At 43.0% G+C, this 12,257-nt stretch overlaps 4 protein-coding genes across 6 annotated transcripts; 2 read left to right on the forward strand and 2 right to left on the reverse strand.

Annotated features, from left to right (window-relative positions):
* Positions 1–280: 280 nt before the first annotated feature.
* On the reverse strand, positions 281–4,084 carry osgepl1 (O-sialoglycoprotein endopeptidase-like 1). The gene is made up of 7 exons (XM_056579457.1): positions 3,640–4,084; positions 2,835–3,222; positions 2,357–2,561; positions 1,900–2,048; positions 1,507–1,637; positions 1,184–1,255; positions 281–647 (listed from the first exon to the last, which is right to left on the reverse strand). The coding sequence occupies exons 1-7, from the start codon at positions 3,846–3,848 to the stop codon at positions 563–565; spliced, it is 1,239 nt and encodes a 412-aa protein (XP_056435432.1). The 5' UTR covers positions 3,849–4,084; the 3' UTR covers positions 281–562.
* Positions 4,085–4,130: 46 nt separating this feature from the next.
* Positions 4,131–8,763, forward strand: adat3 (adenosine deaminase tRNA specific 3). Of its 3 annotated transcripts, none has more exons than XM_056579460.1 (2): positions 4,131–4,195; positions 6,202–8,763. In XM_056579460.1, exon 2 carries the CDS (start codon positions 6,224–6,226, stop codon positions 7,301–7,303), a length of 1,080 nt encoding a protein of 359 aa, XP_056435435.1. In that variant the 5' UTR covers positions 4,131–4,195; positions 6,202–6,223; the 3' UTR covers positions 7,304–8,763. The 3 variants fall into 3 exon arrangements, with proteins under 3 accessions (XP_056435435.1, XP_056435433.1, XP_056435434.1); XM_056579458.1 differs by lacking the exon at positions 4,131–4,195 and adding an exon at positions 4,284–4,362; XM_056579459.1 differs by lacking the exon at positions 4,131–4,195 and adding an exon at positions 5,824–5,905.
* alkbh6 (alkB homolog 6) lies at positions 4,817–5,536 on the forward strand. The gene has a single exon (XM_056579461.1). It carries the CDS (start codon positions 4,817–4,819, stop codon positions 5,534–5,536), a length of 720 nt encoding a protein of 239 aa, XP_056435436.1.
* ormdl1 (ORMDL sphingolipid biosynthesis regulator 1) lies at positions 7,538–12,117 on the reverse strand. Its single transcript, XM_056579462.1, has 4 exons — positions 11,975–12,117; positions 10,448–10,627; positions 8,988–9,139; positions 7,538–8,488 (listed from the first exon to the last, which is right to left on the reverse strand). Exons 2-4 carry the CDS (start codon positions 10,619–10,621, stop codon positions 8,353–8,355), a joined length of 462 nt encoding a protein of 153 aa, XP_056435437.1. The 5' UTR covers positions 10,622–10,627; positions 11,975–12,117; the 3' UTR covers positions 7,538–8,352.
* Positions 12,118–12,257: the final 140 nt, after the last annotated feature.

Here is a 12,257-nt window from a genome sequence, read left to right on the forward strand (position 1 = left end):
AGGGCAGCGTCTGAACCCTTGTTGTCAGCAACGGGTTCAAATCTTTATGGAAAATAAAGTGTGTTGAAAACAATTACATAATCAATTTCTCTTGTAAATGGCAACAATAAGTTATTAATGAGGAAAATCCTGTGCAGGATACGTATATATATGCACTTAAGCATTTATTGGGCTTGTTAATAGTTATATCTTAATCTTTTTGTGCCTTTATGGATTGGGGAAGGGTGAAGATAGACAGTAAAATAGGTTGGAGGAGAGGGAATGACGTACAGGACCAGAATCAAGGCTGGGTCGACTTAGTGCACTTGCTTTCATAACGATTAGATTCAAGTAATTGAATACAGTACATGGAAAAATAATGCCTTTATTATTAATGCAATTACATATATAATGCAATTACATATATATGTGCATTATTGCACAGAAGATGATGTACACATTACAATGGCAGAACATATCTGCACAATACAGATATGTTTTACAAACAATTGGGCGTCACCACGTCTGAATCGTAATGAACAAGGTAGAAAGGACTATGTTTATTGGTGAGGTGTCTCCGGGTTCAGTCGGGTATATTCAGCCTCACTTGGGGTAGTTTGATGTTTGCTTCCTTCACGTCTGCTGTGATGTCAACCCCCAGGGGAGCCCTGCGAGAATACACATGGAGCTCAAGAGGACAACTTGTCTGACATTCATCAGCCAATCAGTGTGTATGGCGTGGGTGACGTTTTAGAAAACTATAAGAATTAATCATGAATAGTTTCCTAGAGTTTGTTATAACTCTAGGATACAAGGTGTCTATCAGCTGATACAATTGCATTTCAACCATTTCATATGCAATTCCGTAAAGTTTGAAATGAACCTCTATGTTTAAACGAGACATATTATATCACCAGGTGTGAGTGGGATTAGCCTTACAAGTCGTTTCGAAAATCTGCCCCATATGACATCGCTAGTGGGCGTGTCCACCTAGATCTGTGCTGGATGTATCCAGCACACATCTAGGTGGACACGCCCACTAGTGATGTCATATGGGGCAGATTCTTGAAACGGCTTGTAAGGGTAATCACACTCACACCTTGTGGTATAATAAGTCTCCTTTAAAATAGTTTTTTCAAAGGAAAGAAAATATGCATGTGTCAGTGCATTGCACAATATTGTCTCTTAAGCCCTGTTGACTTACTTCGGCTCATAGCTGACCTCCTGGTCAAAGGGCAGAATCCCCCTCCCGGCCCTCAGACGCTCAACGCCATTCCTAGGAAAACACATCACACACGTTTGAATAACACAATCGTAGAGTAGCGTCCAATTTTGGTGCCATAAGGACAGCAGGAAATTTAACTCAAGTACCCGTTTCCCAACTTGTATCTTATCAACAGAGAATGTTATTAATTACAATCCAAGTACATTAAAACTCTAAAAAACTGAGAGGTTTGTGGGGTTGCATGACATCTATTTATATCTAAATAATTCCAATTAAATCACGGCCTCTCTGGCCGCACACACCATGCGATCATGACTCCGTTGTCTGTGCAGAGCGCGGCGGGAGGACAGAGCAGCTGCAGTCCGGTGGTGTCGGTGATGACCGTCAGAGCCTTCCTGATGTACTGGTTACTGGCCACGCCTCCGGAGACCACCTGATAGACTCACACAGATAGGGATAGCAAATACAAACAACCACAACAACACAACGTTATCAAAATTGGTTTAACAGAACTTTTCCCCATTGATAAGCTTTGGAAATTAGGTAGATGTCAAGGGCACCTCATACATAGACAAGAGGAAAATGTATTATATGCAAAAAAATAAAAAAAGAATCTGTAGAAAAAAACAAAATTCCACAAATAAAACAACTAACCAATAATACAAATAAAATAATTAAATAATAGTGTTTCTCACCAGGGTGGGGTTGCTCGTGGGCAGAAGAGCCTTGGCTTTGCAGAACATGATGGCACGGTGTGTGCGCTTCGCCAAGTGACAGGCAATGGTGTGCTGTGTGGCAGCAGCGATGTCATTCACACACGACAACACCGCTCCAGGCTCTACACCTGTAAATACAATGCTATGATCTGTGGACAACACTGTACTGTACACCTATGAAGGCAACACTAGGATCTGTGCAAAACACCGTTCAGGATTCTACATTGGTCAAGACAAAACTATGTTCTTCAGACAAAGCAAACACACTCCTCCTGTAAAGGTTTATTATTGTTAACTGTATTTATCTTTGATGGGTGTTCCTAGATGCTCATATTTGCATGTTTTCCTATTTGCAGTAAGACCTGGGATTGGGATTCATAGATCTTGAGAATCCTGACGTTTTTGAATGCTTTCCACATCTCCAGTCGTCTCTCACCTTCCACCTGCTCCTGTTTCTTGATCACCATATTAACCTGATTGCGCAGGCCTGCGAATGAGAAGTTGCAGTCGTAATGTTGCCCCATAGGCGTCTTGAAGGGGAACTTGCTCCTGTCCCCATCCCTGGCCAGCAGCTCTAAGGCTTGCCCTCCACTCAGCCCTGAGCACCTTGGATGCTTTGTTAGAGACAGACGTCTTGCCACCTTTGAATACATAAATATAAACATATATACTATACACATGACCTCAAACAGTGAGAGGGAAAATACAAATATAACACATATCGTACGCTTTATATATAAATCTTATATTTTGGGGATTAGGTGTCTTTTTTAAATATTTAATCTCCAGGAGTATTTTTTCACTTAAATATCTTGTATTGCATTACTCCATAGCAGACAAACACCCCCCGCCCAAACCCCTTGTATGTGAAAACTTTCACATACAACCCCTTGTATGCCAAAAAAATTGCTTACTTTATCCAGGGTGTCTCCTGGGGCTTCATCTAGCGCTTGACCCAGAAGGAGGAAGTCATCGATGCCCCTGGCCAAGGCCAGGAGCGAGTGGCCCCCAGAGATGAGCAGAACAAGGAATGGAAACTCAATTGGTTGCAGCATTCTGACGGTCAGCGCATGCGCCTCCATGTGATGGATGGGAATGAACGGCTTCCTGTGCTGCCTCACGAACTGGAGGCTGAAATGCAGGCCGATGCCTAAGCTCAGGGCCAGGCCAGGCATTATTGTTGTGGCCACGGCCGACAGCTGCCCAGGGGTCACCCCGCTCCTGTTCATAGCCTCCTGCACAACATGAGCGATGTGTTCTCTGTGTAGTTGTTGAGCCACGGTTGGAATGATGCCGCCAGTCCTGTAGAAGACAGGTGAGACAAAAAATATGAAAAAAAGTGTGACATTTACAACAAAACAAAAGGATTAGGAATAAGCTTAATGACAAACATGTTCTCATGTGTGGTACATGATGAGGGAATGAGCTGTCTAGCTCAATACCATGTGCAGAATCCCTCCCCATCTTCAAAAGCCCTACCTTTAGAGGGAACATCTCACAAGCTCAACACTTGGCTTATCTGTGTTATTTCACTTCATTCGTCTAGATAGAAACCCCTTGTTATACTTTCGCCTGGTATTGTCGTGGAATATAGGAAAAGTGATTATCATGGCCATTCTGAAGGCAAGCAGTCTGTCTTGTTTTTTTTAGATACCACCAGGTATTTGGGCCCTCTTTGAAAATGCTTTGATTTGTTCTCGAATTACGCACTCAACTCACTTCAGATGCACTTCTTTCTGAGAGTGGAGGAATTCTCCTAGGACGACCCCTGTCTCGTCCATTACTGCTGCGCCGGTGTCATCACAGCTTGTCTCGATGCCCAAAACCAGTCTGGACGAGAAGGCTTGTATACACGTCCGAGAAAAGCAATGCTTGCGACACAACTCTGGTAGCTTTCGCAGACATGATGTCTTGAACGTGAACATCATAAGTGGGTGACTCGTGTGAACCACTGTACATACAAAATGCTTTCACTGTACAGTTAATATTATATAATTTCCTAATATGCCTTTCAAATAAATAAAAAAAGCCGATATAGGATGGCGTTGCATTAACACAATGTCGTAATCGTAGTCTCATTTCAGAAACATAAAAGGTCGAGTTGATTGCACTGAGCTGCACTTGCATGCTGCCATTCTGTGTCTCATGTAAATAATGTCGTCTAATAACAAGTGAAGAACCAAGGTTCCGTACATAAGTAAAAGGAAGGCCACCGTTCAGAGGAGGGACACAATCATTTCTGATAATTCAAAATCTTGAAGAATACATTTGTCTAGTAAGTGTGGTAACATTAATTAGTCCTACTTTTCACTCACCATTAAAAAAAGCTTTCCTAGGGGAAAACATAGATCGTTGCACACTGAGGAGACCATGCGAAAGCAGTCAGACGAAGACATATGTTGACTCGTTTCCCGTATTAACTCAACATCTTGGTCCAAGGAGGTAGTGTACATTTAACAATATTACAGATTTAGCTAGAATGTAACGTTTATATTGCTTCAGATTTCCTTTTAAGGCGTTTTTTACACATGGGCTCTGTAGGTAAATAATGTACACCGGTAGCTATAGACACGTACAACCAGCTTGAGCTGGAGTGAACTTGTGTATCTTCTATTTCGATAAATAAGAGAGGCGATATGTTTGTCATTTTATTTGAAGGAAGCTCAATATTATATCTTATGGAAGAATAATTAACGTGCAATGAAAACCACGAGAGTGAAAATGAATCCTATATTTTTCTTACAGACCACTGCGCACAAGTACTTATGACCTATTTCGTTCACCATTTTCAGTTTAAACTCTATCAATTTAATTTATAAAATAGACTGAGGTGGCTTGGTTTGACGGCAAGCCAATCTACTTTACTCTCTGCAGTTAATGTCAACTTCCCCAAGGAATGGAGCATCAAGATAATATCTCGGAGAAGTTTAAAACATTTGTTGTACAAGATGCGCCACCAACGGTGTACTACATCCCCGACTTCATATCAGAGGATGAGGAAGCCTATCTCCTGGAACAGGTCTACAAATCCCCAAAACCAAAGTGGACTCAGCTGTCTGGCAGACGGCTTCAGAACTGGGGTGGACTGCCCCGCCCCAAAGGAATGCTTGCAGAGAAGATGCCCGACTGGCTTCAAAAGTACTGCGATCAGATTTCCTCTCTCAAAGCTTTCTCGGGGAAAGCGGCCAACCACGTACTGGTGAACGAGTACAAGCCTGGAGAGGGGATTATGCCCCACGTGGACGGCCCCATGTACCACCCCACCGTCACCACCATCAGCCTGGGCTCACACACCCTTCTGGACTTCTACAAGCCCCTGAGCAGCACCCAGGAGTCTGGGGAACCTCAGACGGAGGAGAGCCGCTACCAGTTCTCCCTGCTGGTTCGCCCCCGGAGCCTTCTGGTCCTGCAGGACCACATGTACCAGAGCCTCCTGCACGGCATCCAGCCTCGCTTCCAGGACACCCTGACAGACGCGGTGCGCAACCTGCCCTCTGCTGCTGAGGCTGGGGGAGCTGTGGCGGGCGACACCCTGCCAAGGGGAACCAGGGTGTCCCTCACCATCCGACATGTGCCCAAAGTCATAAAGACTACGTTTCTCTTGGGGAAGAAGTGATGGACAAAGGACTAATCTCTATAAGCTTTTTTTTGATTTGTGATTGGTTTGGATGTGATGTTATGCATTTTGTCGGTATGTCCATTGATAATCCTTGGTTTGGGGCTTGTTCAGCTTATATTTGCGTAGTCCTAATGATTTTTGCTTTACTACACGCTGCTTTTGATCAGACAAAAGATCATGCAAACGGTAGAACACGCATCATTCATGTGCATGATCACTGTTTCCTTTTTACTGAACTATCTATTGTTATGTTTTAACTTTATATGCCCACTTCGCTCAATTCAAGCGCAACCTGTATTGTAAAATATTTTGAGAATGTAGTACTTAATGAAAATTAATTACAATTCTTGTTGCTGCAATACCAAGGTAATTTCTGTCTGCCTTAATGAGTTTATTTACCAAAGTTCTTTACACACTATATAAAATATGGTTTTGTTTTAATTTAAATGTTAGTTCCTAAAGATTAAAGTTCACTGCCACTCTTCATCTGCTCAGCCTCATATCAGTAAAATAGTTTATAGGGGAATAGTGTAGGCACAGGGCCGACCTACAGGCAGGAAAGCAGAGGAAAACGATGTTGTGCTATGCTAACATCCAAAGTTTCTCTGAGCCACTGCTTTGTTGTACTGACGATTTCCCATTTCTGGTGTCAAATAATCCAGAATTAGGCAGAAAACCGACGTCATGGAGCCACAGTCAAAGCGCAGGAAGGAGGCGGAAAGCGACAACGCAGACTTTTGGGTGGCACTTCCTGTTCTGTCGGACCAGCAGTCACAAGACACCGAGCTCATCCCGGCGTTCGCCGCACCCATCACCGACAAGAAGGAGACGTCCCGGCTGATCAAGGAGCTCCGCTCTCTCTACCCTCTGACCGGCCTCACTCACATCAAGAGGGTGCGGTCACACAAGTCGGCCGACGGCCTTTACTCTCCTCAGGTGCTACTGTGTCTTGTCAGCGACGCCCCGGACGTTGACCTTCACAGCGAGTCCCTTGCCATCGAATCCTTGCTGCCCCCCGATATTGTCGGGCTGGAAGGACTGGGCCTCCCTTTCCTGGTGAAGATCCCCGCCTTTCCTCCCCTGACCAGGCCCCAGTTCCAGCTGGCGAGTAAGCACTGGCCTACCACCTTCCACGAGGACAAGCAGGTCACCGTTGCCCTGCGAGGAGAGCTCTTCGGCGGGCCCCAGAAGGCCCGCATGCAGGGGTACATGGAGGCCGCCCTGGCTGCTGCCAGAGCGGCCGCGGGTTTGGGGTCGGGGCAGGAGCCAGTGGGGGCTGCAATGGTCGACCCCAAAGAGGAGAGGATCCTAGCGGTGGGACACGACTGCCGTGGCGGGAATCCACTCCATCACGCAGTCATGGTGTGCATTGACCTTGTTGCTCGCGGGCAGGGCGGTGGAGCGTACAGTTTTGAGAAATACCCCGCTTGTACTGCCGCAATGTCCCCCACAAGCAGCCACTCTAAACCAGCTGCAGAGAGCTCGAAAACGATCGCCCGGGTTGTGGAAGAGGGGCAGCCATACATATGCACTGGGTACGACCTCTATGTGACCAGGGAGCCTTGTGTGATGTGTGCGATGGCCCTGGTACACTCCAGGATAGGAAGGGTCTTCTATGGCACGGCCTCTGCCGATGGAGCTCTAGGGACCAAGTATAAGATCCACACTCAGAAAGATCTGAACCATCGCTTCGATGTGTTTAAAGGGGTCCTGAGCCAGCAATGCAAGGACCTTTATGGGTTAAAAGACCCCATCAAACACTGAAAGAAGTGGCTCTCTATTTTTAAGATATGATTTTTGTTGGATAATAGCCTGGGACAAATACATGCAGAATTACATGATTTTGACTTGGATCTACCATGCTGTAATTAAAAGATTTTTGTACCCAAATAATCACTCTATCATCCAATATAAAGATGCCCTTACCATATCTGCTCCTGTTTGCTAAATGGCTATATTACCACCTGAAAACACTATAAACAGCAAACAAGACTTGGTGAACAAACAATATACCAATGCAAGAATGAGGGCCCAAACCATTTTAATGATGTTAGTAATGCAAGAGTAATAGTAATGAATGGGAGACAGACACAATCATGGCAACATATGCTGCAGACAAAATAGCTACATGGACATATGTACATAAGTTCATCCACTGGATTAGTAATGTCTGGCAGCATGACATTTTATCTTTCCTTTTTCATACAAGACATGTCGCAAAGGAACGTTACAATGGAAATAGCCTGCCCTATTTGATTTAACAACAAATGCTAAATGATTCACAAAGAAAACCAGGCAAATAAAGAGTATAATTTTCTCCACTCGTCATGAATTGGATTGGACACCCACCACATAATGATGAGCGTACTGATAGACAAAGAACCACAGGCTCCTACGCTTAAGAACACATCTTAAAAAATACATTTAGGACATCTTCAGGGCTACAAATTCGGACCCAAACTTAGTCGTTGCGTCAGCATCTTGTGAAATAGAGAAGAAAATAAAATAGAACAAGGAACAGGGAACAGGGAAATTTAAATGTCACTTCTGAAACTGGGGCCAGCCCAGGCCAACAACAATACATTATTAAATATTCACTTCAAGTTAGTTATGCAAATGATATTCTGTTTTCCACCAATCTACTCTTTCCTATGTTGGTTTCTCTCCTATAACATCACTTTTCACCCAATATATTTACAGCAGTGACATTGACAAGAACTATACAAAACAGCTTAGTCCAGGCATCAGTGCTGGGGCGTATGGGGAGGTTAACTAAACGTTTCTTATAGACACAATACGTTCTGCGACTCCATTTAATACTTGTTTATGCCAAAGATTCTGACTCCGTGTAGTTGTGGCAACTTTGGAATTAGAACGCTTAAAAGTGAGACGGTGTTTACGACAAAGTGTGTCGTGTCGTACTTTGTATAGAAACTGGCCAGGAAGTATCTGTGGAGAAGAAAATAGAGAATTGTTTGAGACTTTCAATGGAAGACAATAACCATCAAGGCTGAGTGCTAGGCCACAGGTCCTTCCGTCCATTCACAAATAGAGATTTTTTTTTTTTATCTCAATAGGCTTTTAAGGTGGTCTTTCAAATGTATGTTTGGCTAACCTTTTAACAACAAGTTTTTCTTTATCAAGTGAAGTAAAATGTTTAAGTTTTGTCATCTTGTCAACATTTGAAAACATTCAAGTTCCCAACATGATAATAACATAATAATTACACAACTTTTCAATAATATGCACATTTTGTTTTATATTCTTGCATTAAAACTATATCTAAAACAAATAATATAAATTGAATATGTATAATAGCAGATAATAAAAACAATCGTGGTAGAAAAAAGCAATACTTAAGGTATATAATAATAATCTACCAGCGGTGAAGTATAACGTCTGAATAAAAGTGTGTTAAAGTTAAAACAGTACAACCCAAAATACATACAGAATAATTGGGGAGATGGTGAAGAACTTTCTGGATGAGGTGAACTGCACACCGTAGTCCAGCTGCTCCCAGTGCGTGAGTAGCCTGGCCTTGCCTTGGTCTGGTGTCTCAAATGGAGTGCCCTTCACCGCATGCATGAACACATACATCCCCTGCACACACACACACAGAAAGACAGATGGACAGACAGAGAGATGAAAAAAAGCCATCGTTAGCCGAGGTTACATCACTAATCAACAAGGCAATGCTAAGAATCGAGCATACAAGGTGGTCCGCCTAAAGTGTCCAAAATTCACTGTCAAAACCTCATTCCAGGATATTCTAGTTTGGAATCAACCAAAGACAGACTTTTGGTTTACACACACACAGACATACATCAGCGCTGTATTGTTTTGAGAACAATGGGTCCCAGTTAACGCAGTGGACCCAGCTGTAGCAGTTAATAGCTTTTTCGTATTCCCTGATACACAATCCTCTCCAGATGCTCCAGGCCTCCGCCAGTGAATTATGTCATGCACAACTTACAAAGGACAAAGACATAGCCAAACTGATAAAACTTAGTCTGGTTAACACAAATCAGTTGTCCATTCTGGGGTATTGTAGGAACATGGCTGGCTGTGTGGAAGAGTACCCGCTCCATATGTGGATATAAAAGGGCTGTTATGAAAACGCAACGGTTCTTATTTTAATGGGATTACACACTAACTATGCATGTGCTGAGTAGAACTCATGTGATAAGTTCTACTCATCACAGGAAAGTCGTGGTGTGAAGAATAGAGGGGGCGGTCCAATGGGAACTAGACACAGAACTAGTGTTATGTAGAAGGCAAAGCGGGCACAGACTATCTGTTAGGTGTTAATTGGGGTGGTAATTACTAGGCAAGACGAAGAAGATGTAACGGCAATTATTTTTGTATTAGATTAATTAAGGCTGGTTTCCCTCAAGAACCAATTGACCTCTAGCACCATTTTAAAATGATTTACGAGAGACTAAGTACAAATAACGCACATACAATTTGCTTAAATTATGAATCAAATACGATTTTGGAAACATTGCTTTGTATATCCATCCTCTTTATCAATATTGTGCAATGCTTGCTAGTTTTTTTAAGTAGTTAGACAAACATCTCCATTTTTGACAATATTCCCTAATAGGGAATCTCACACGAGGCCACAAAAAACCTTTGACCAAAAAACCTCCCCCAATCAATGAATCAAACTTTATTGACATTGTGCTTTTCATGGAAAACTGAAATACATGGGAAACAGAATTACAGTGATACATTTGAGAGGTAGCTCTAAGCCAAATAGACCACTACTACTCGTACTACTAAATCTCAGATCCTAGTGGTCGTTTAAGGGATTTGTGAGATTACGCGCTACTTCCAGCACAACCAACTCTCAGGACAAAGAAGTCGTTTGGACAACAGCGACGAGAGGAGGAAGAAGAGGCGACTTACAAAATTGTGCAGAATGTTGGTTAGCGTCCACACCACAGGCACGCTGAAGAAGGGGATACTGAGCAGCACGACGTGTAGCATCCCCACGCCCAGGGCATACGTCAGCCAGATCCCCCGGCTGTTCATCACCCGCGTGTTGGGGTTCACCTCGCTGTGCGCCACGCCCACATTCATCCTGGTCTGGAGTAGCAGGACCCACAAAGATAAAACGTTGGTGTTGTGAAGAGATATTCATAGCTGCCATCAATTAACATTCAACATTTATAATCCAGCCATTTTAGCAGATGGGTTCCTTTTTTCAAATAGTGATTTACGGTGTTTATGTTTCAGACATATTTCTGTGAGTAGCTGGTATTGCTTAGGGATGCCTAGAGGTTAGGCAGCAGGTATTGGTGATTAAAACCAAAACTTTTTGGCAGGGACACATTTCAGTTAGGACTACAATATTCAGTCTTCCCTTACAAAAAAATGTCCAGCATGGCAGCTGTAATATGTATTTGCAGAAGGGTAAAGACAGAGCATTCTGTATGAGTGTGCCAGGAGACAATTTTTGCATTTATTGACATAACAGAAAGGCAGAATGCTGATCCTAAATACTGGAATACAGACACACTGGAGGCACTCAACACAGCCAATAGTCGTATGCAAAAAATGATGCCCGAGGCGAACCATCAACTTAAAAACTTTGTAAAGATAAGCCTTTTTTTGTGTGCGTGTGTATGTGTCTATATATCTATATATAGATATAGATATATAGATACACACACTGCACACGTTAATGCAATGACCTAGTTGTCGCCATTCAAAAACCATAAACCCTTGTGCTTGGTCAGGTCTGATAACAGAAAGACAACTTGTGAAATACGTTTTAACTTTGCCCTCTGACTGACTGGACTCGAGTAAATAAACAAGGAATGCAAATTCAAAATATATATGGTTTCGTCAAATGAAAACATACAATTTTAATTGAAGAATCTTTTTACATATTTCAATCCACATAATTGGGGGACATTGCCTAGGGCACCAAATGTACAAGTCCTTCCCTGGGCTGATAATTGTACTATTTAAACCCCAAAAAACAAACAAACACTGCATGACCTAAATAATGAACCGGTAATGGAGATGACATGTTTTATGGGGCAAATTCACATAGGGAGTCCAATGGGAGTAGCCAACTATTAGACTGTTGTATCACCGTCATGCAGTAGACCTACATGTTGGCATTTAAAAAGGGTTGCTGTAACCTAGATGACACTGGGAAACTTTCACGCATTCTTCAAATAGACGGATGGCGAGTTAAGTTACACAATAAACGCTCTACTATGTTTAGCACAACATTAGGCTATATTTACACGTATAAAAGTCCCTATAAACATTAGCTATGTCGTTTTCAGAAAATAGCCCTAGCCTCATAACGTTACCCTCAGTCTCCAGAAAACCGGGATTTTGCAACATGGGTGCAAATAACAAAATACCACAAACTAAATCCTCAACACTCAAAAGGACATGAATGCAACAGTGACATACCCAAGTAGCAGCCAGGAGACAATGAAATTATGTGTTTTTCAAAGACCAAACCCCGCTAGAAGAAAGCCAATCTCCTTGTTTAGAGCGCACAGATGACCCGTAGCTCGGCGGCTTGGAGACGCACTGCAAAGGAAAAGCGGAAACCGGCACTGGGACCAATGTTTCCAGATTGGGCCAGATTTCCCGCCCAATGTTGCAAGTGTTGCCAGATTGTGAGGGAAATATGGCCCAATCTGGCAACACAGCTTGGGACCCACTCGCGTGTAACCCCTAGTGGCCAATC

The sequence above is a fragment of the Gadus chalcogrammus genome, chromosome 20 (genome assembly GCF_026213295.1).
Source record: "Gadus chalcogrammus isolate NIFS_2021 chromosome 20, NIFS_Gcha_1.0, whole genome shotgun sequence".
Lineage (NCBI taxonomy): Eukaryota > Metazoa > Chordata > Actinopteri > Gadiformes > Gadidae > Gadus > Gadus chalcogrammus.